The following is a 23303-nucleotide window of genomic DNA, read 5'->3' as shown; positions in this document are numbered from 1 at the left end:
GGACAGACAGTTCAGGAAACAAAGGGATGGATCCAATGACTTGTCTGGTACGCTGTCCTCGAGCATAAAAGCCTGGCTTAGTGCCTGGCTGGGGTTTGTGCTGGCCTTGGTTCTGGCCCGGCGCATTATTGTTACTATTGTTGTTATGCCGTCGCCTGTTATCCCTGCCTCGCCTACAGTAAGGCTCATGCCTATGGCGAGGCTAGTACTGGTATTGAGGGGGAGGCTGGGGCTTAAAGGGCTTCCTCTGGGTCGCCAGGGTGTGTATACCCAGCGACTTAAGTGTAGCTCGTGAGTCCTTGAGGCTGTTCAGCCTCATGTCTGTCTGGTCCGAGAAGAGCCTGGACCCTTCGAAGGGGAGGTCCTGGAGTATATTCTGGACTTTGGGCGGCAGGCCTGACTCCTGGAGCAACGCCGAGCGCCTCATGACCACCCCTGACGCGATTGTTCTAGCCACTGGGTCTGCCAAATCCAGGGAGGCTTGGAGAGAGGTCTTGGCTACTGACTTGCCCTCGTCCACCAGGGCTGTGAACTCCTGTTGGGAACCTTGCGGGAGGTTGTCAAACTTCCCCACCGCCGCCCTGGAGTTGAAATTGTGCCTGTTGAGGATGGCCTGCTGGTTCGCAATCCTCAACTGAAGGTCCCCAGATAAGTACACCTTTCTGCCAAAAAGGTCCAGGCGTTTCGCCTCCTTGGCCTTAGGGGCTGGGGCCTGCTGTCCATTGCGCTTCCTTTCGTTTACCACTGAGACCACTAGGGAGCATGGACTCAGGTGGCAGAACAGGAACTCATAGCCCTTAGATGGGGCAAAGTATTTATGCTCCACTCCTTTGGCCATTTGAGTGCTGGAGGCCAGGGTCTGCCATATGGTCTTATAGTTGGATTGAATGGTCTTAATAAGTGGGAGCGCTATTGTGGATGGACCTTTGGGGCTCAAAATGTCCAACCTGTGGTCCTCCTACTCAACCATCTCCTCGGCCTGCAACCCCAAGTTCTGGGCTACCCTGTGCAGCAACTCTTGGTGGGCTCTATGGTCTATTGGTGGAGGGCCAGACACTTCTGTACCCGCCATCGTCTCATCCGGGGATGACGAGGAGGTTAGCTGCTGCTTGACCCCTCTGGCTGGTCCTCCTGGTCCCCTTCTTCTGTGGGAGGGGCCTCTGGCTCGGGCCAGGGTGGGAGTCCATGGGACGGCACCGGACTCGGTGCCGGTCTCTCTGGTTTATCCTGGGGGGATGCTGGAGGCCTGGATACTGTAGCCTCTGGCACTGTCTGGCATCTGTGCGGGGACTGGGACCGCTGCACCGAGTAACTTGCCCTGGATGGGGCCCTTTGGTGCTCCTGATAGTCCCAGGGGGTCCAGAAGGGCCAATGGCCTGGCGGCCACCACTGGGGTTGCCCGTCCACCTGAGGGTTCCTGTTGTCCGGGCCCCGGTGCGGGTAGCTATAGCGGCTGGAGTCGGTGCCGGACTGCGGCGACGCTGATCGCGAAGGCCACGGCGGTGCCAACGATCTGCGCCAGTGGGAGGACGAGCGGCTCCTGGCTGAGCTGGAGTGGGAGCAGTACGGGTATCCCTGGGACCGGGATCTGGACCAGGACCGTCTGTGGGAGTCCTCTGGCGAGGGCCGTCTCAACTCCTCCCGGTGCTGGTCTCTGGGTGGTGCCAGAGAACTGTGTGCCCTTTCCTGTGCTTCCTCGCGCCGACCCACTCCCGGTGCCACGATCTCCTTCTGGGCCGCTGGCAACTGTGAATCCGCGGAGTCAGAGCTCGACCAGGACCAACTCCGGGAGCGGTGCCAGGACGGTGTCCTCGAGCGGCACACTATTGCTGGCTTCCCCTCGACGGCACCCAAGGCATGGGTGCCGGAGGGTTCTCCCCATACGGGAGGGGGCTCGCCGCCGACAGCTTGATGAGGTCCTTTGCAGCCTCAAAGGTGCCAGGCATGGAGGGCTGATCTGTTATGCCCTCGAGCCCATCGTCCCCACTGAGCTCACTTAGGTCTGGGCTCGGTGGGGCTTGTGCTGCCGGGACCACTGGTGTCAGCGCTGATACCGTGGCCTTCCCACTCTTATCGGCGCTCGGAGCCTTGGGAGGTGCCGGCCTCCTGTGCAGGGAATGACCGCTCCTTCCTTTCAGCTGTGCTGGGGGCCGCACTGGGGAGGACGAGCGGTGCTGGGGCCTAGTCTGGCGCTCTGGGGCCAACAGTTTACGGTGCTTAGCCGGTACCAGGTCTCTTGATGGCTCCGGGGCACTACGCACCGAGGAAGCCGGAGCCGGCATCGGGCGTTCCGGGCCCAGTGGCTGCAATGCGGCCTCCATCAACAGCTGCTTTAAACGAAAGTCTCTCTCTTTCCTTGTTCTTGGCTTAAACGCCTTGCAAATCCTACACCGTTCAGTTTGATGTCCGTCCCCCAGGCAACGTAGACACGAGTTGTGGGGGTCACTAACTGGCATACGTTTGCAGCACGTGGCGCAAGCCTTGAAGCCGTGGGCCTGTGGCATGCCCCACAGCCCGGGGCGGGTGCTGGAAGCCTGCAAGCACCTAATCACTTTAGTGTCCACAATAAAGTTATGTTAACTAACTGATAAACAGCTACTCTGAAGGCTAACGGACTGCTCTTCTATGAGAGAGAAAGAGAGTGAGAGAGGTTGTTCCAACGCTGCTACAGATGGTAAGAAGGAACTGGAGGGGGTCGGGCTGGCAGGGGTATATATGCACGGTGCAGTGGCTCCACTTGGGGGGCCCCGCTGGCCCGCCGGGAGTCGCTAAGGGAAAAAGTTTCAAACGCTCGTGCACACAGCGCATGCACACCTAATGTGGAATGGACATGAACACGCGCTCGAAGAAGAACCACCAATTCTTTTGCTAGCTGCCTATTTCTGGAACATTTAAAGAATGTTTTGATGTTTGTTTTCAAGCATTCAGCTATTTGCTTGTCAAATTCTCCTAATTTCCTTCTTACATATAACTTGTAGCTCATGCTCCTTTTTGTTGTTTTCACTTGGGCTGGATTTCCATTTTCTGAAGGATGTCTATTTGCATTGAGCAACCTTTTGAAGCTTGTCATTTAGCCATACCCTCTGTTTTACTGGTTTCCTTTCTCCTTCCCTTTTGTTTACAGTGAGGTATGCATGCTTTCTGAGACTATTATTATTTATTTAAGTAGCATCCACCTCAAATCTAAGGATTCACTTCTGACTCTAGCGCCTTTTTCATTAATACCTGAAATCCCTTTCTAAAATGTAGTGTCACTAAGCTAGGCCTTTCTCAAGGTAGTTTTTTAACTGTGTAAAAGCACTTAGAAAATCACTGCATTACAGAGCTTGTAGTCATCACTTCAAAATAATCCTACTAACTAAATAAGATTTTAAACAGGCCACTAGTATATTTACCAAACTCATCAGGACGAAGAAACATTCCAAATGTATGGTCTGGTGGAACGTTCATAGTTTCTGCTATGCTGTCAATGAGAAGAAGTGTGCTAGTTAAGTGTGTTATTACTGATCAAAATGCATGCTACATTCTAATTGTGAAAAATTAATCTATCATCTCTCTACCCATACTATAACCAAAGAATAAAGAAAGCTCCATTCAGCAGACTTCCCCTGAAACTTGTTCACTGGTACTTTTTTACATGAATCAAAGCTGCCACTACTGATGATTCCTTTCTTTTACAAACCCTGTTTTAGTGTAAAATACCAATTGTCAAAAATACTGTATAGCAGACTTCTAATGTCTTTGAATTCGATGTTTATATTTTCTGAGGGAAAAAATCCTGTGACCCAAACAAGTTATTTTTCTATTTATCGGACAAAAGAAATGCAAGTGTAAAGTCTTTTTAGTGTATCTGTCAAATAACACTTTATATCTATGGTGAATCGGATCTCTAGTCAAAATAACACCTACAATTAAACAGTTATTAACTAGAGAAAGTATATTCATCACGTGACAGATAAAATTTTCTAAAGTTTTCTGATTTTTGCAGTTCTGTGCCTACAACAACAGAAGCCAAGGCAATATCCATCTGGAAAATTTGACCCTATTTTATTAACTAAAGCCAACATTTATTGATGATACTAAATATTTATTTGTTTAGGATTATTTAACATAAATAGCTGCTTCAACATATTCCTTCAAAATGTAAAAACAAATTAATATTCTTCTTTAACTCTTAGTTTAATAGCTATATATTTACTATATGAACCACAAATCTCCATCATAAACAAGAAAGGCACCTATGTTCCCCTTCCACACATAGGAGCACAATAATCAACAGCCCCAAGGTTTTTGATGTGTAGCTATTTGTCTGCATTCTCACCCTCTCACCTTTTCTGCATTACTGATGGGATGTGGATAGGATAAGAGGAGGGTCTACAAAAACAAGTGGAGACTGAGAATTCCTGGTGCCAACCCCTGCAAAACCCCAGGCAGCTGCATGGAGAGTTTTTCAGGCTCCTCCAGAAATAACAACACAGCTGGCTCCGGCCATGCTGCCATTAGCTGAATGTTCAAGCGATCCATTCTGTAACCCCTACAATGGGGCTTGGAAAGTTTAAGGGTAGTTGGTGGTGCTTCAAGCAGCATCAACTCAGTGGATTTTAATTCCTGCTAGAGGAGAACATGCTGCTAAACAATTTGCCCTCAACTCCTCCATTGCCTGGCCACACAACCTTTTCCCATGCAGACAATCAGCTGGGTTTTCTATGGAGGGAAAATGGGAATATTGGTAATGCAAACATATAATCAAAATTAGTGTCAATGGAGGTACTAACAAACAGTTAATTCACCTTCCCATCCCTCTCTCTACAGACTAGGAATGCCAGTTCCCTCAAACTTTGGAAGCTCAGGAAAGGCTGCAGAAGCCAGACATGTCAAACACCACCACACATAGGAAGTGGCACACACTAATCTGCAATACATTTATTTTTAAGATACACATTTAGGCCCCAATTCAGCAAAACATGAAAGCCTATGTTTAAAGTTAAGTGCACGTTTTAGGGCCTTATTTTCTCAAATTAGGGCCTGAATCAGGGCCTAAATTTCTTAAAAGTCCCTTAAAAAGAGGGATAGTAAATTTCTTTACAGCATTGTTCAAATGTGCTCCAAACGAGATGGATTTAGGCCTTCTTAGATTAATATTGTATATATTCTATACAGAAAAAAGAGGAAGTGCTTTTTGCAGTTACGGACACCTATTTACTTTTTCAATTCAGTGAAAAATCATTGATCATTTAAAGTGAAATTCACTCTTCTCTCCTCTTCCTCCCATGTTCAAATCCCAATTAACCTGTCTTTTTGTGGAGAATTTTGGGATTTGGGGAGGGATGGAATCCAGCTCCCAACCTATCAACAGACGGCAAGGCTGCAATGCAGCCCCCCAGTGACCATTATTAAAGCCTAATGGATGAAATAAAAGCTGCATTCCCATAAATGCAAATCTTTTAGCCCCATCCTAGGTCCTCCACCGATAACTCCTCTCCATACCGGTTTCTTTAGGGCTGGTGAAAAGCCCCCCTCTCCAGCATACTGGGGTCAGTGGCACCCATGCCCAGCCACACCACCAGTTTTCCCTAGCCTCACAATGGGACAATATAGGGCTTGAGAATGCTGAGGGCCTTGCACAAGGTCTGGATAATTACATCCTTGGAAAATATCTCTTCACTTACGGATCAAGGACTTTTCCAAGCTGAGGCTGAAATTTTTCCTTGAAATCATCACTTCTTTTGGACACTATTTTTGCTGCTTTCTTTCTACAAAATTGGAAAATAATTGTCAGATATGGTTGCTAAATGACGGCATTATAATTTGTAGGAAACAGAAATAAGAAAGTACTCCAACCTACAAACTTCCTGTTTTGAAAACAAAGATTTATTTGGTTTGTATTTAGAAACCTAATTTTAATGTATATTTTCATAGTGCTTTTCCCCAACTTTTAAAATATATTAACATTTAGAATTAATTTGCAAATAGGAGAGCAGCAGGAGCATCCATAACATGTCTCATTTGCCCTTCCAAAATCTCACACTGGCATATATCAGTTTTATTTGTGCACCTAAGTGAAAATCTTTCTCCGCAGGCTACAAAACAAGAGCATAGCTGCTCAGCATCCTCTACTACTCATCATACTAGTTGGAGAAGACACTAGGGTCACAGAACCATCCCCTCCACAAAAGAGTAAAAGCTGATATACGGGTAGGCACAATTTCTTAGCTATAACGAATTTCCAGGAAAAAAATAAAGGAATTTTGGGTGTGATTCATTGCAGATGTAAAACTACATTCAATCATAAAGGCCTGGCTTGGCAAATCAGGCACACAACCTATTACTATCCATTGTAACTTACAATTGGAGATTGTAAAGCCAGCATAAAGATTTGGATACTTTTCGTCCATCATTAAAGTGAGGTGTTTCTTTTCCATAGACATGATATTTGTTGAACGTTGATGGCTCATATTTCCTGTTTATTGCTTCCCCTGTGGAAGCAAATGTTTTCCGTTATTCTGTGTGAAATACATTGACTGGGAAAATATACTGGAATAAATACTTTACCTCCTGCAATTCTATGAAGAAACAAAAACAAATCTTTGAAATTCTGATTTCATCTGGTTTATTGCACCTCTCTGCAATCTGCTTTTGAAAGAACCTCATTTGACACTTTCAGGAAAACATTTTCCACTGCTTGTTTTACATTAAAAGTTTCATCTGGCTGCATTACAGCATACAAGTTCTATATAATCCATCATCATTGATGGGGATAGTTGAAATTTATTGTTTTTAAAAGTGTATACATTCCATCTGAATGGGACAGATTCTCTCTTGTGCTGTTGACTTCTTATGCTGCTCTAGTGGTGTAGAGAGGTAGTAAAGGGGATGGAAACAGATCTCAGTGAATACTTCCAGCAGCAAAGTGGTACTAGAATGACTCTCTGTTATCCCCATCACAACCTCCAACATAGGGGTAAACGGAGTCCCATTACAAACTAGCACAATTTAAAGCTGGCCCCTGGCTGGAGCCAGAATATGGGAGGTGCATATGTGTCTTAAAAGAAATAGAGAATCTTGCTTTGCACTTTTATCTCACTCCACCTCCCTGCATATGTCACTTATCTTCTTAGACAGCAAGCTCTTTGTGGCAGTGCTTGTGCCTTCTTATATGTTTGGCCAGCATATACGAAAATGTGGATGCCAGTGGAATACAAAACATTATTTATTCTACCTTCTTTATACACAGGTAAATTGAAGCTCCGAGCATAAATCACAGAATTGAGAGGAGAACCCAGATGTCCTGACTCCTAATCTCCTTTTCTAAGCTCTAATACTTGCTCATTAATCATCAATTAATCATTATTATCAATTAAAGGAGCTACAGTTTTACAAATCTATTTTGTTGTCTTATTTGTACATATATATTAGTATTTCCATGATAGAATCCCCTTCCCAAAAAATGATTTTTTGAAAGTACTGTAACTTTTTTGCTTCATATTAATTTATATCTCAATGAATAAATACAGTATGTTATGTACTGTAAAGCATCAAAAAGCTATAACTAGCTTTATACATATTTAGACTTTTTGTATTACTGATCACCAGCCCTTGATCTTACTCACCTACATTGTAATCATTGTGTGTCACAACATACAATTCATGTCCTTCTTTTGCTTCATTATCCACTTCCTCAAAGGTTTTTGGTGGATTTATAACCTTTCCACCAGGTGTATCTGCAAAGTGAACAAATACTAATGAATATGATAATAAAATCTTTCTTAAAAATTCAATATGCAGGAAAAGTCTTATTTTAACAGTGTCTTACTGGAAGATACCACTTAATACTTTGGCAATATAATATTTACTATCTAAGTTTTACTCAGGCAGCTTTCCATGAACACAGCCATGATGAAATGGGATGGGGGAGAGCTGCAGGGGGCTGAGATGGGACTTCAAGGTCCTAGGCCTCTATATCAGAGGTTCTCAAACTGTGGTCTGCAGACTACCGGTGGTCCGCGAGCTCCATTCAGATAATTCCCTCTATGGTGCGCGCCTGGGCAGTCGCACACGAGAGAATGAAGGGCCACCCACCTAATTAGTGGAGCCGCGCAGGTGTGGCTCCACTAGTTAGGTGGCTGGACCCTGGCGAAGATGCACATGTAAGGTGACGTGGTGGCCTTGCGGGGTATAGGAGGAAGGGGGCAGTGGGGTGAGAAGAGCGGGTGGGGGGAATTTGGGACGTGCAGGACTGCGGCGGCCAGAGAAAGAGGTGACTTTCCTCAGCTCCAGGGCTGCGGCTGATGGAGAGAGACAGCCCTCCTTCCTAGCCTTAGCTCTGTGGCTGTTGTAGCAGGGGAGAGACCCCCCTCCTTCCTAGCCCCAGCTCAGGGGCTGGTGCGGCGGTGGAGAGAGACCCCCCCTCCTTACCAGCCCCAGCTTGGAGGCTGCTGCGGCGGTGGGAGAGGGGGCACAGCCATCACATTAGAAAGGTAAGACTCCTGATATTAAAATACGAGTTGTGTGATTTTATTTGTACAACAAAAAAAGTTTATTATTAAGTTTTTTTTATATAGTGCTTTTATCCAAAGCGCTTTACAGTAGTTAGCTAATGGTACAAACAACATTTGGAAAGATCATTAAGTGGTCCACCAGACCCTCAGCAATTTTCAAGTGGTCCACAAAAGAAAAGTTTAAGAACCACTCCTCTGTATGATCAACCCTGGCCTCTAGCGGATCCCCTGAAATCTGCACCAATCTCAGAAAATCAGCAAGTTTAGGGAGAGACAGAAATCCTTATCCTTCCTGTGTTTTCTTGATTTTTGAGTATTTTAGTTAATACATTTTTATTACTTATATGCTCTTTTTTGTAATTAGCAGTTGTGATTAGTATTTCTTTTCTATTCTAAACAGGAATTCTTTTAAAGAATAATGCTTATTATTTATGTAACTTCCTGAATCCCATGTTAAATGATAAATTACCATGTATTCAACAACAATACATTTTAACACTAAGTGTGTTACCTCTGATGATTGTTGTTCCAAAAGTGGTGGTAGTCACATCCATGCTTTTAGGTAACATTGAAGTTTGATCATGTGACCTCCCCAGGGGCGCTTGGCGATTTCTTAAATACAGAGCTTCTTTTCTTTCTTCAAATTTTTGTTGAAACCGAGTTTTTCGAGGTGGATTTGTCAAGAAGCCAGCCTGAAGGAATCACACATAGTATGAGTGGCAGAGACACAGCAAAATCTCTCTAATTCAGAATAAAAAAATAGTTGTCTCTGCCCACTTCTCAACAAAGATTTAATAGTAGGAGTGCTTAAATGAGCATTACTTTCACCAAATATACTATAAAACACTAGTACACTGACTTACTTGTACACTTACTGACACTTAGCATCAGCAATTAATGCCAAGCTACAAAGTTAGATAGATTTTTTGATACAGAATTCTATTTTTACATGCGTGTTCTTCCACTTGTTCATTTGCAAAATTCACAGAATTTTGCCCTTAGTTTCTAAAATGTAATATCACAAATATTATTTCTGAAATTATGTGTACACCTTGAGTACAATAGGATATCAAAAGTATCACTTTTAGTTAGCAAAGACCAAAACCAAGAAAAGAAAATTAGCTAATTTGACAGTGCTCCTGAACAGTGAGTGCTGTTCTGAGGTATTAAGTCAGTTCGTTAACATGATCAATATTTTATCTCTGAAACCAGTCAGGGAGAAAGTAGTAAAAATGTTGTGCGGGGGGAGGGTGTGTTAAAGAACTAGAAATTGGAATGAATAATGAAGCTTGCTACTGTAAAATGTAATTAAATAAAAATTTCTGGTTTTTAAATGTCTTTCTATTTATTTCACAATTAAAATTCCTTTGATTAACTTCAGAATTCAGACAACCCACTGTAATACTGAAAAGTCACAGCATAGCACACTTAGCATCCCCTTAAGGCTAAGCCAATAATAAATACATAGATAATAATATTAACTGTAGGGGGGTTTGGAGGGAGCAAGAGGGTTGAACAACTGAAAGGTATGGGTGGGTAGATTGTGCCACTGAGTGAGAGACTTGTCTCTATTCTTTATATGGGGATTGAGGTGTTGGTCATAGATACATGTTAGCAGCTGAGAGGATGTTTAGAGCATTTGTCATTAGGAATGTGTACCCTCTCATACACCAGCTATATACACTCAGTTATGGCTGGGCAGAACCAAGTTACAGATCAATACATGCTATTTGGGACTATTTTTAAACACACAAAAAATTCAGATTCTTACACTCAGTGAAGACTGGGAGCTAATGCCATGTGTCAAATGAACTGCAATATCAGGATCGTTTGCTCTGCCATAGAATATTCTTTCAGCACCAGGAGCTGGACTTGTAGAATTGAGAAACTTTCTCACAACAGGTGGTGTAATAGGCTGTAAGACAACGGAAAAACAATTTTACAGGAAACAGTGACTTATTAGCTTTTTCCTTGTTCCTCCCATTAGAGACATGCTTGTCATCAGAAGAGTATGTCAGCTAATCTGTTCCATGGTATTTTCCTGTACATCCCACCACCATCCTCTTCACCTGCAGGATCATCAACCAAAAGCACAGTTTTTTCAAAGGGAAGAATGATCTCCATCAAGAGGAGTAATATTATCTCTGTAAGCAATAAAGCACAGTACCCTAACCTGTTTATAACACAGTTTGGTCCTAGTCCATACAGGCAAGACCAAATCACATTATACCATGGATGGAAAAGGTGTTTAAACATGGCAGATTTTATAGAGTAGAAATGTGCACAGTGTTTTGTGAGGGCATCAGCTGGTCTCGGGACACAATTTATTGAACTACATGGAAAATCATTTAAGTTCTTGCATTTCAAGAAAAGAAGAGATGGACAAAAATCTCTTAGGCCTGATTCTCCTCTTGGTTACGCTGCTATATATCAGAAGTAACATCAGTTGATTTACACTGGTTTAAAACAGGTATAAGTGAGGCCTTATTCACACTTGAAATTATTTCCCCTGTTGTTACTAGCAGTTCAGTTCTACCAATGGTGGCAGCTACTATGGCTGTCACTATTCCTATCGTTTATTTGTAGCTCTGAGCTGGGCTACATGACACCCGTGTTAAAATTAACAGGGGCTGCAGAACCTTCTCTGTGCTAGGGCTGCCAATATTGCTAACGCCAGTCCAGCTGAGCCAGTTTTAGCAAGAGTGGGAAATTGTTACATAAAACCCCTAGTGTAGACAGTCTGAGAGGAGAATCAGGCTAAACTGTGGGCAGAGACTTAATTTGTTTATTATATTTATGTCTCAATGTCTCTGCTAGGAGACGTGATGTACTGTCCCAACACGCACTAGTACACTCACCCTCGGAAAAACTTCAGTCAGACAACTGGCAGCTGTATCTCCAATTGGGATCAGTTTTCCTGCCTAAATAATGAAAACAAAAAATAATGCAGAGACCACAGCACATATCAGCAGTAGGAGCTGGCCAGCAGGATCAGCATTTTAAACCTTGCAGGGAATTTTGCCTGGTCCTGCCTTAGCGACATTATGACAAAACCTTATTTTAATAAAGGGGGGGGAACAGAAATAAAATGAATATACAAACCCAGCCTCTCTGCCCCAGGAACTATCACTCACCAGGAGTCCCCCTCACAGACCCCAGAGTCCCCAAAATTTGAGCCGAGCTCTGGCTCGAGGGACAGCAGTGAGCAGCACCCGCCGGGTCACCCTGAGAAACCCCGGGGTGCTGGAGAGTAGGCGGAAGGTTATAGATTAACTACCGGGAGAAGGGGGTGGACAAGGAGACACAGAATAGGTTGGAATATGAACAAGAGGCTGCTAGGCAGCTCTCCAACACCACTTTCTACAAGCTATTACCTTCTGATCCCATTAAGGGTTACCAAAAGAAACTACACCATTTGCTCAAGAAACTCCCTGAAAAAGCACAAGAACAAATCCACACAGACACATCCCTGGAACCCCGACCAGAGGTATTCTATCTGCTACCCAAGATCCATAAACCTGGAAATCCTGGACGCCCCATCATCTCAGGCATTGGCACCCTGACAGCAGGATTGTCTGGCTATGTAGATAGACTCCCTCCTGAGGCCCTACACTACCAGCACTCCCAGCACTTCGAGACACCACTGACTTCCTGAGGAAACTACAATCCATCGGTGATCTTCCTGAAAACACCATCCTGGCCACTATGGATGTAGAAGCCCTCTACACCAACATTCCACACAAAGATGGACTACAAGTCTTCAGGAACAGTATCCCCGACAATGTCACGGCAAAGCTGCTGGCTGAACTTTTTGACTTTGTACTCACCCACAACTATTTCACATTTGGGGACAATGTATACCTTCAAATCAGCAGCACTGCTATGGGTACCCGCATGGCTCCACAGTATGCCAACATTTTTATGGCTGACTTGGAACAACGCTTCCTCAGCTCTCGTCCCCTAATGCCCCTACTCTACTTGCGCTATATTGATGACATCTTCATCATCTGGACCATGGAAAAGAAGCCCTTGAGGAATTCCACCATGATTTCAACAATTTCCATCCCACCATCAACCTCAGCCTGGACCAGTCCACACAAGAGATCCACTTCCTGGACACTATGGTGCTAATAAGCGATGGTCACATAAACACCACCCTATACCAGAAACCTACTGACCGCTATTCCTACCTACGTGCCTCCAGCTTTCATCCAGACCACACCACACGATCCATTGTCTACAGCCAAGCTCTATGATACAACCACATTTGCTCCAACCCCTCATACAGAGACAAACACCTACAAGATCTCAAGCATTCTTACAGCTACAATACCCACCTGCTGAAGTGAAGAAACAGATTGACAGAGCCAGACGAGTACCCAGAAGTCACCTAGTACAGGACAAGCCCAACAAAGAAAATAACAGAACACCACTAGCCATCACCTTCAGCCTCCAACTAAAACCTCTCCAACGCACCATCAAGGATCTACAACTTATCCTGAAGGAGGACCCATTACTCTCACAGATCTTGGGAGACAGGCCAGTCCTTGCTTACAGACAGCCCCCCAACCTGAAGCAAATACTCACCAGCAACCACACACCACACAACAGAATCACTAACCCAGGAACCTATCCTTGCAACAAAGCCCGTTGACAACTGTGCCCACATATCTATTCAGGGGACACCATCATAGGGCCTAATCACATCAGCCACACTATCAGAGGCTCGTTCACCTGCACATCTACCAATGTGATATATGCCATCATGTGCCAGCAATGCCCCTCTGCCATGTACATTGGGCAAACCGGACAGTCTCTACGTAAAAGAATAAATGGACATAAATCAGACGTCAAGAATTATAACATTCAAAAACCAGGTGGAGAACACTTCAATCTCTTTGGTCACTCGATTACAGACCTAAAAGTGGCAATTCTTCAACAAAAAAACTTCAAAAACAGACTCCAACGAGAGACTGCTGAATTGGAATTAATTTGCAAACTGGATACAATTAACTTAGGCTTGAATAAAAACTGGGAGTGGATGGGTCATCACACAAATTAAAACTATTTCCCCATGTTTATTTCTCCCCCCCTCCTCAGATGTTCTTGTCAACTGCTGGAAATGGCCCACCTTGATTATCACTACAAAATGCCCCCCCCCCCCGCTGGTAATAGCTCACCTTAAGTGATCACTCTTTTGTTACAGTGTGTTTTGTAACACCCATTGTTTCATGTTCTCTCTCTATATATATATATATCTCCCCACCATATTTTCCACAGTATGCATCCGATGAAGTGAGCTGTAGCCCAGGAAAGCTTATGCTCTAATAAATTGGTTAGTCTCTAAGGTGCCACTAGTCCTCCTTTTCTTTTTGCGGATACAGACTAACACGGCTGCTACTCTGACAGACAGGGACAGAAGGACGGACACACAGAGAGCGCCCAGTGGCAGAGGGACAGACGGACACATGGAGAAAGGCAGAGAGACAGAAAGACACAGACAGACACAGGGACACACGGACTCGGGGGACACACACGGGCCGACACATGGACGCAGACAGACGGACACAGAGGGACACACGGACAGAGAAAGCGGGACACGAAGACACAGACAGGGAGAGGGCCCCAGAGGGACTCACTGTTGGCAGCTCGGGAAACCTGTCAAAGAACCGCCCCCGGTACACGGGCCGCAGCTCCCCGACCATGGCGGCGCCGGGCCCAGCAGGCTGAGCGGCGGCGGCGGCGGCCCCGGCGGGATGTTTTCTCCGGTTACCTGGTAACGCGCTCGGCCCAACACCGCCCCCTGCAGGCAGCGGGCGGCACCAGCCCCCGGCGAGCGGACCGGGCCCACCGCCCACTTCGGCACTGCCCCCTCCCCCTCCCCACGAGCACCGCCCCCCTGCGGCACCGCCCCCTGAGCACTTTCCCCGCCCCCCACGAGCACGGCCCCCTTCGGCACCGCCCCCTTCAGCACCACCCCTGTCCCCCGTCCCCCACCCCCCGCAGGCACTTCCCCATTCGGCACCGCCCAGCGCCCTGACCCCTCCTGCCCTCTACCCGCATCCCCCGCGGCGCCCAAACCCCTTCGCCCTCTGCCCCATCCCCCGCAGCGCCCCGATCCCTCCGCCCTCTGCCCACATCCCCCGCAGCTCCCTGACGCCATCTGCCCTCTGCCCCCATCTCCTGCAGTGCCCCGACCTCTCAGCCCACATCCCCCACAGCATCCTGACCCCATCTACCCTCTGTCCCCATTGCCTGTGGCATCCTGACCCCATCCGCCCTCTGCCCACATCCCCCGCAGCACCCTGACCCCCATCTGTCAATGCCCGCATCCCCCGCAGTGCCCTGACCACATTAACCGTCTGCCCACATCCCCTGTAGCACCCTAAGCCCCATCAACCCTCTCCCAGAATCCCCTATAGCACCCTGAGCCCCATCAACCCTCTCCTAGCATCCCCTATAGCACCCTGAGCCCCATCAACCCTCTCCTAGCATCCCCTATAGCACCCTGGCCGCTCTCCCCCCCTTCAACCTGGGGAAATGTAAGTTGATTGGGAAGATGGAGAGAGACTTTGGGTTTTGTGCTGGGTGGTGTTGGTGACTTGTGATATACAGGAGGTTAGACTAAATGATCTGGTGCCTTAAACTCTGTGACATAAGTGAGGGAATAATTCCACAAAATGAAAACTCACATTATGTCCTTCATTTGGAGGATCAATGTTTTCTGTTTCTGTGTTAGGAGGCTGAGGGAGAGTGGAGTCCTGGAAAGACAGGCACAGGTTTGAAGGACTTGGACTGCCTTGGACTGGAGCATTAGGTTGCACCATTTCTCTCTGATACCACCCTGGAAAATAGGGGTGACTGATGGCATTTCCAAATCATCTGTGCAAACACATAAGAAGAGGAGGGCTCTAATGTATGCTGATAAACTATTAGTCTAATAACTTTTCTTGGTATAGAACGGTTTCAATAAGGATGAAGAAGCATTTATTTACAGAAAAGATGTCATAATAGTTTTTCTGTTTAAGTGTATATATATTTTACTCTTCCTTTTTCTTTTGCCCATGATGCTAGAAATACTAATAAACCTTTCTTTTTAATTAGTCCCCCAAACCTTGTGACTTTTATTATAATTATAAGGCATAATAACTGTCAAGGGATCTAGTTTCTTTCTCTCCCTGATAACACTTCTGTTACATCTCATGTAAAGGGAACAGGGAAACAACCCAATGCCCTGAGTAACTTCAACAAACTATGGATTTGGTGGCAACATAAACAAAACTTAAAATGACATTCTAGAGTTAATGCCAAGTATTTGTTGACTCAAATTAACTTCAGTGGGAGTTTGTCTCCTGCAGTAGAAAATTGGACCCTACATAGGGTGACCAGATAGCCAGTGTGAAAAATCAGGACAGGGAGTGGAGGATAATAGGAGACTATATAAGACAAAGCCCCGAATATTGGGGCTGTTCCTATAAATTGGGATATCTGGTCACCCTGACCCTACATATTTCATTTCTGGAGGGAAATGGACGTTCTTTGTTACAGCGGTGTAGCTAAAACTGCCCTTAGCAAGTGTTTGGCATTTGATGTTACCACTACTCATTAAATCCCCAACCCCACAGTTTGACGCCTGTCTCTCTCTTACAAGGGCTAAAATCAAGGAAGTGAAACTACCTAAAATCCTGCCTTTCACTTCCCTGATCCAGCATGACTGCTGGGTTTTGCAGCTCAGCTCTCACTCTGACTGTGGTGCTGGGGTAGATGGGATTCAAGCACTTGCTGAGTAACCTTCAGGAAGCTTTAAAAATGTGCAGAGGGTTTTATTTTAAAATAGTAGCCGCTAGGGAGCTATAGTGGGTAAATTAGTAATTTGTATAGAACGTGATACTCTTGGGGGACAATGTTGTGTTCTTACACAATGGCTTAGGGGTTTATTATTATTATTATTATTATTTATTAAGTATCTTTATGAAAATATAGAAATGTTGCTTCCTAAGCAAAACAAAAACTATGCTAGGAAGTAGCTGAACTCATTGCCTTCAGCAAAGGGTTTACAGAGAAGAGACAAAAAATGGAGAGAGGAAAGACAGAAAAGTGAAGAAAAAAGGAAACAAATGAAAGAAATGGAAAAATGAAATAAAGACAGAAAAACTGTACAGGATAACGAAAAGGCCCAATCCAAAAGGCCCAATCCAACCTTCATAGAAGTCAATGAAAGTCTACGCATTAACTACAGTGGGGGGTTGGATCAGACCCTAAGGGAAAAAAATTGGCAAAGCAAACTTTAAACTCTTGGAGGAAATTTTTAAATAAAGAGAAACGTGCACTGCGTGAAATCCTGACCACGCCGAAATCAATGGGAGTTTTGCACTAACTTGAATTAGGTCAGGATTTCACCCACTGAATTTAGTTATCGGATCTGGCCCAGGTTGGTGGTGTTCAGAAGTATTATCATCTGATAGCAGAGCATTGACCTATATGAAATAAACTGGTGATCTCAGACCACTTCATAGTGGATAAATGTTCAGACTACAACAAAAGAACCACCATCACAACTGGTATTCTTGCTAGCATGTTCAACAACAAGGCCACCTAATGGGGTTTGAACCTGAGCCTAATTGCACATAAAGCAGAACATGTTCCACTGCTCAAGAAACCACATAAAGAATTTTCATGGAGAATGAACTACTCCTTTCTCCATTGAGGTGATTCAAATAAATCCATATTGATTGGATAGTTTGAAGCTTGTGCTACCTCTGTCCATGTTGTACCTAGTTTCTGTGTTTATGCAAAAATATGTTTTCAGTCTGGTACCTTTTCTCAGTTCTAAGTCAACTAGTAAGGAAAGACATTGTGATATAAGTGATTAATTCTTATCTTTTTGAAATTGCAATCACTTTTGAGGAGCTTTCTGTTTTCATTGAGAAATGCTTTCACACCTCTCGTGGGGAGAAAACACTTTGGAGGGTCAAGTTCTCTAGTCTCATATTTTGGGAAATAGGTTCTTCACCCATTTCTTCACTTTTTATACCTCTTTTATTACGTTAGTGTAATTATATTACATGAGCATAATTCCGTCACCTAAAAAAATCTTATTAAGCCTCTGATTTGAAATCTATTTGGTAATCTAAAAGACTTTTCTGAAGGAAGAGATCTCTTGAATGTATTTAAGCATTTATATGCATAGATTACTAGAGTAACTGAGCACCTACCAAAACTATAAATTACAAGTTATGATGACCAGCTCTGGGCTAGTTGTTCTTTCTCTGAAAACAGTTTTGTTTGTTTAACTATTTTCCTCTCTTTCCCCTCTCTTTCTTCTACCTTCTCTTTCCTTGGCAGGTGTGAACCTAGAAAATTGGTTTGAATGAAATAGGAAATTGACCAGAACATTTCCCCTACAATTTGAACTGAACCCATAGTTATTTTTAAGCCGCAAAATGTAACGTTGACCTTTTTTTCTGTCCAAAATTATTTTTATATAGAGTGACTAGATGTCTTTGTTTACTGGAATGGCACTGGCTTGATGGGAAAGACCCACAGTTCCAGGAGGTTTTATTGAAAATAGGGCCATACTGTTAGGAAGAAGGGTAGGAAGAAGGAGCAGAGGCAAAAATTGCCTGTTGAGCATGGCTTCTACCTCAGCTGATCTGGAGGCCCCCTTCTGCAGACCACAGTCAGAACTCCCACTAGAGTGGGCGGGTACTGTCGTTCCTAACCCTTTGTCCGTAGTGGGTTGTGGGAGCACTTGTCTGCCTGTCCCATGGGAGTTGACCAGTAATGTTCTGTGTAGTTTTAAATCATGAACACCTCCAGCAGAACCATTTTGTGTCTGCATACTCCTTGCAGCCAGAGCCAACATGGAGCCTGACCTGGTAGAATGTCTCTATCTCCTGCTCTCCGTTCTATTTCAGTACACAGACAGAGCATCTGCAAGATGCTGGTGAATGTTTCTGGTGGCAGTTTTTGAACTGCCAAAGGCACCTCTCTAAGGGGGATACTGACATGCCAGCTCCAAACTTGTTGATGCGGCTCATGCCTATTTCTGCCTTAGCCACAGATTCCCACTATGTAGACTGGTTCTTCTGGGGCAGGGCCACAGGAACAGACTGGTGGGATCACATCATCATGCGGACTTGGGATGGCCAGCAGTGGATCCAGAACTTTAGCATGAAGAAGCAGATGTTCCTGGAGGTTTGTGATCAGTTTGCCCCAACCCTCCAGCAGAAAGGCTCATTAACAACAAAATCATAAATTAAATTAATAGATTTTAAGGGGAGAAGGGACTACTGTGATCGTTTGTAGTCTTACCTCCTGCATAACAAAGTCCATAGGCCTTTCCTGAATTAATTTCTGCTTCATGTCCAATAGCTATGGTTTGAACTAAAACATATCTTCAAAAAAAAATCCAATATTGATTTAAAAATTATCAATGATGGAGACCCTTGGTAAGTTGTTCCAATGGTTATTTATCCTCACCATTAAAAATTTACACTTTATTTCTAGTTCTGAATTTTTCTAGCTTCAGCCTTTAGCCATTGGACTTGTTAGACCTTTTGTCTACTAGATTAAAAAGCCCTCTATTCTGTTACCCCTGTAGGATTTACAAACTGATCAAGTCACCTCTTAACCTTCACATTAAGCTAAATAGATTGAACTCCTTGCGTCTTTTACTATAAAATATGTTTTTCAACCCTTTAGTCATTCTTATGGCTCTTCTCTGAACCCTCTCCAATTTTTCACCATCCTTCTTGAATTGTGGATACCAGAACTGGACACAGTATCCCAGTAGCAGTCGCACCAGTGCCCAGGGTGCTGGAAAAAATTTTATGGTGGGGGTGTAGAGATAAAATCATATGGCCATCTTGAATTCCTCTAAAGGACAACTGAGCGTCCATCTTTTAAGCCCTTCTTGTCACCTCCTAGCTGTAGTTTGGCGTTTTTTCTGTTTTGGCGGGAAATGACAGTAGCTGTCAATCACCTAATCTGCCTAGTGATCAAAAGTCTATATAAGGCAGTATTCAGATCAGATCAGGGCTGCCCATCTGAGTGGTAGTGTCTGGTTGAGACAAACTCGGTAATTGAGGGTAGGCCATTCACCCCACGAGGGTTACTTGTCATACTTACCTACACACACCTGATCCACCTGTATAGGATTCACTCACCACACACATAACAACGCAGCATAGGGAGTTGGAGGGTTTTAGTAACTTATCTGAAGAAGCACTCGTCTGATCCTGTCCCAGGTTCCCTGGTTCCATCTGAGGGATCCAGCAATCCTGCTGTGCTGTGCTACCCTAAGGAGCAGACATCAGTGAATCAAGCTGCCAGAAATGGTACTGTAACCATCACTTGGTTGTATTCAGTTTCCTTATTGGTACAGCCTGCCTTATTTTGTAATTTGCCTGATCATTATCTGTTTACCTTGTTTATCCTGGGAGTTCTTGCCACCCCCTCCCCCACCTTAATAAATTCTGTTGTACCTTTATTGGTTTGAGTTTTATGTAAAGATTACAAGCCCCCAGTGATAGATACGGGTAGGAGACGAACCTAAGACCGAAAGATCTGGGCCACTTTTAATTTCGGCTCCTATTTCTGTCAACAGGGATGCCGAAAACCATTGAACAAAACTGTAAACCCTGTATATAATGGAAACCACTTCAAGACCGGGGGTGCTCCTGCACCCCCAGCTCCCCTAGTTCCAGCACCTATGCAAGTGCCAAACACAGAGGTAACATAACATTTCTACTCCTACTCAATATTCCCCTGTTTATATATCCAAGGATCACTTAGCCCTTTTGGCCACAGTGTTGCAGTTGGAGCCTATGTCCACCTTGACTCCGAAGACTTCATTATTTACGACTCCCCCAATCTTCTACACCCTTTATCAGTCATGACTTTTATGTTTTCTTCTAGACCATTGATAAAAATATTAAATAGTATAGGGCCAAGAACTGATCCCTGTGGGACTCCACTAGAAAAACACCCATTCTATTCTCTATTTATAGTTACATTTTGAGACCTATCAGGTTAGCCAGTTTTTAATCTATTTAATGTGCATCATGTTGATTTTGTATCCTTCTAGCTTCTCAATCAAAATTATATGGCTTACAGAAATCTAAGTATATTACATCAACTCTATAACTTTTATCAACCACACTTTGTAATTTAAAAAAATCAAATTAGTTTGACAAGATCTAGTTCCATAATTGCAGGTTGATTAGCATTAATATTATTCTCCTTTAATTCTTTAATAATCAAGGCCAGTATCAGCTGTCCCATTATTTTGCTGAGATCAGCATCAGGCTGACAGGCCCACAGTTGCCCATGTCTTCCTGTTTACCCTTGTGAAATATTAGCACAACATTAGCTGTCTTCCAGTCCCCTGGAACTTTCCCAGTGCTCTAATGCTTATTGAAAATCAACATTAATAGTCTAGAGAACTTCTAAGACAGCTCTTTTTTAGAACTCTTGGATGTAAGTTATCCAGACCTGGTGACTTAAAAAATGTGCAACTTTATTAGCTGCTGTTTAACATCCTCTTTAGTTGCTGTTGGAAGAGGAAGTATTTCATCATCATCATCATCATAGGACATGAATACATCTTTTGGCTTTTTTCCAAATGCAGAACAGAAATATTTATTGAACCCCTTCGCATTGTCATTGATATTTTTACCATTTCCATTTAGAAAGGGACCAATACTATTATTACAATTCCTTTTGTTGTTAATATACTTTAAAAAAAAACAAAAAAAACCCCTCCTCCTTATTGTCCTTAACTCTCCTGGCCATAGATTCCTCCTTGTGTTCTTTTGCTTCCCTTATAAATGTTCTACAATTCCTAGCTTCCCTTTTCCCATTTGTGTGTGTGTATATTATGAAATAGCTACTTTCACTATAGATAAAATAGCTACTTTCACTTCCCTTGTAAGACAGGCTGGTTTTTAACTAGCATAGAATTGTTTCTGGATTGTGGGTTTTTGGTCATGTAGTAAAATGTTCATAATCATTACACAATTACCATTCACATTTTTCTGTTTAAATTCTTTCTACCACCTTATTTGGCTCACAATTGTTTTCAGCTTTGTGAATTTTGTCTTTTAAAATGCCTAGTATATATGTTAATAGTTTGGACTTTATTTTGTTTGTACATAAATGTAATTGAGCCATGATCACTTTGAAATAAGCAGCCATATTATAAGGTGTTGTGCTTAACATGATTATTTCTTGGAAACAGATTTTAATTGATTTTGTGACTCTTAGATAAAAACACCATATAATGGATGCTTTTTAAAATAGAAAAATAACCTGATCCCTCTCTACAATACCTTCCAAAACTGGGAAATTGAAATGCCTGAGTTTCCTCACTGCTGATGGATTCACCCTCATTCCACACTAGAAATGTCCTCTTTTCAAAACAAACAAACAAACAAACAAACCATCAATCAACTACATTTATTTTATGAATTTATTTTTATTAATGATGAGCTCAATAACATACCTCCTACTTTATGTGAATATGGGCAGTTGTGGGTGTCATGACTTCAAAAATCATCTTCTCTGTGGGTTTCTTTCGATTTAATCCTCCTCCGATGTTACTTTCCCTGTTGCAGTAGCTATGGCCTCCATGTCGCTGCAAGGATATGGCACCCACACCACATTACTGGAAGTCTGTGATGAGAAATTCCACAAAGAGCCTCAGAGTAGACAGACCAGAGCTGTGTCTAGGGTTGCCAAGTGTCCAGTTTTCGATTGGAACTCCCGGTCAAAAAGGGACCCTGGTGGCTCCGATCAGCACCGCCAACCGGGCCAGTCAGTGGTGCTACGGGGCTAAGGCAGACTAGTCCCTAGCTGTCCTGGCACCACGCTGCGCCCTGGAAGCAGCCAGCAGGTCTGGCTCTTATGCGGGGAGGGGGGCATGGGGCTCCATGCGCTGCCCCCACCCTGAGCACCAGCTCTGCACTCGCATTGGCCGGGAACTGACCTGCGGGCGAGAGCAGCACGTGGAGCCTCCTGGCCCCCCCACCCAAGAGCCAGACCTGCTGGTCGCTTCCGGGGCGCAGCACAGAGCCAGGACAGGCAGGGAGCCTGCCTTAGCCCTTCTGACTGGGAGGTGCCCGAGGTAAGCCCGCATTCCAACCCCAAGCCCCAACCCCCTACCCCAGCCCTGAGCGCCCCCAAACCTGGAGCCCCCTCATGTACCCCAAACCCCCCATCCCTGGCCCCAGCCCAGAGCCTGCATCCGCAGCCCAGAGCCCGTACTCCAACCTCCTGCCTCAACCTGCAGCCCCCTCCCACATTCCGAATCCCTTGGCCCCACCCCCCAGCCTGGAGCCACCTCTTGCACCCAAAGCTCTCATCCCCAGTCCCACCCCAGAGTCTGCACCCTCAGGTGGAGCCCTCACCCCCGCCTGCACCTCAACTCCCTCCCCCAGCCTGGAGTCCCCTCCCGTACCCTGAATCCCTCATTTCTGGTCCCACCCCGGAGCCTGCACCCCCAGTTAGAGCCCTCCGGCACCTCAATCCCTTGCACCCTGAAAGTGAGTGAGGGTGGGGTAATGTAGTGAGCGGGGGGGTAGGGCCTCAGGGAAGGGGCAGGGCTAGGGTGTTCGTTTTGTGCATTAGAAAGTTAGCAACCCTAGCTGTGTCTGCAGCTGCAGGTTTTTAATCAAAACTAGTGTTGCCAACTTTGGTGATTGGATCACAAGTCCTATGACATTTGAAGATTTCCATAAAGCTCCAGCTTGTGGAGTCAGGGGATTATATGAGAATGTCCACTGTTACATCACATTTTGTTTTGAA

At 44.6% G+C, this 23303-nt stretch overlaps 1 protein-coding gene across 2 annotated transcripts in view; it reads right to left on the bottom strand.

Moving 5' to 3' along the window:
• The window catches only part of EFHB (EF-hand domain family member B), a 45694-nt gene extending 31346 nt beyond the window's left edge, over positions 1 to 14348 (bottom strand). For both annotated transcript variants that reach the window (XM_073333521.1, XM_073333522.1), the window contains exons 1-8: positions 14138 to 14348; positions 11357 to 11419; positions 10270 to 10413; positions 9010 to 9190; positions 7611 to 7721; positions 6347 to 6476; positions 5670 to 5753; positions 3396 to 3463 (exon numbers count right to left, since the gene is read on the bottom strand). In XM_073333521.1, the coding sequence (XP_073189622.1) occupies positions 3396 to 3463; positions 5670 to 5753; positions 6347 to 6476; positions 7611 to 7721; positions 9010 to 9190; positions 10270 to 10413; positions 11357 to 11419; positions 14138 to 14203 (847 nt within the window). In that variant the 5' untranslated portion in view covers positions 14204 to 14348. The remainder of the gene's footprint in view (positions 1 to 3395; positions 3464 to 5669; positions 5754 to 6346; positions 6477 to 7610; positions 7722 to 9009; positions 9191 to 10269; positions 10414 to 11356; positions 11420 to 14137) is intronic.
• Positions 14349 to 23303: the final 8955 nt, after the last annotated feature.

Source organism: Lepidochelys kempii, chromosome 2 (assembly GCF_965140265.1).
Source record: "Lepidochelys kempii isolate rLepKem1 chromosome 2, rLepKem1.hap2, whole genome shotgun sequence".
Lineage (NCBI taxonomy): Eukaryota > Metazoa > Chordata > Testudines > Cheloniidae > Lepidochelys > Lepidochelys kempii.
This window is presented reverse-complemented; position numbering and strand designations above follow the sequence as displayed.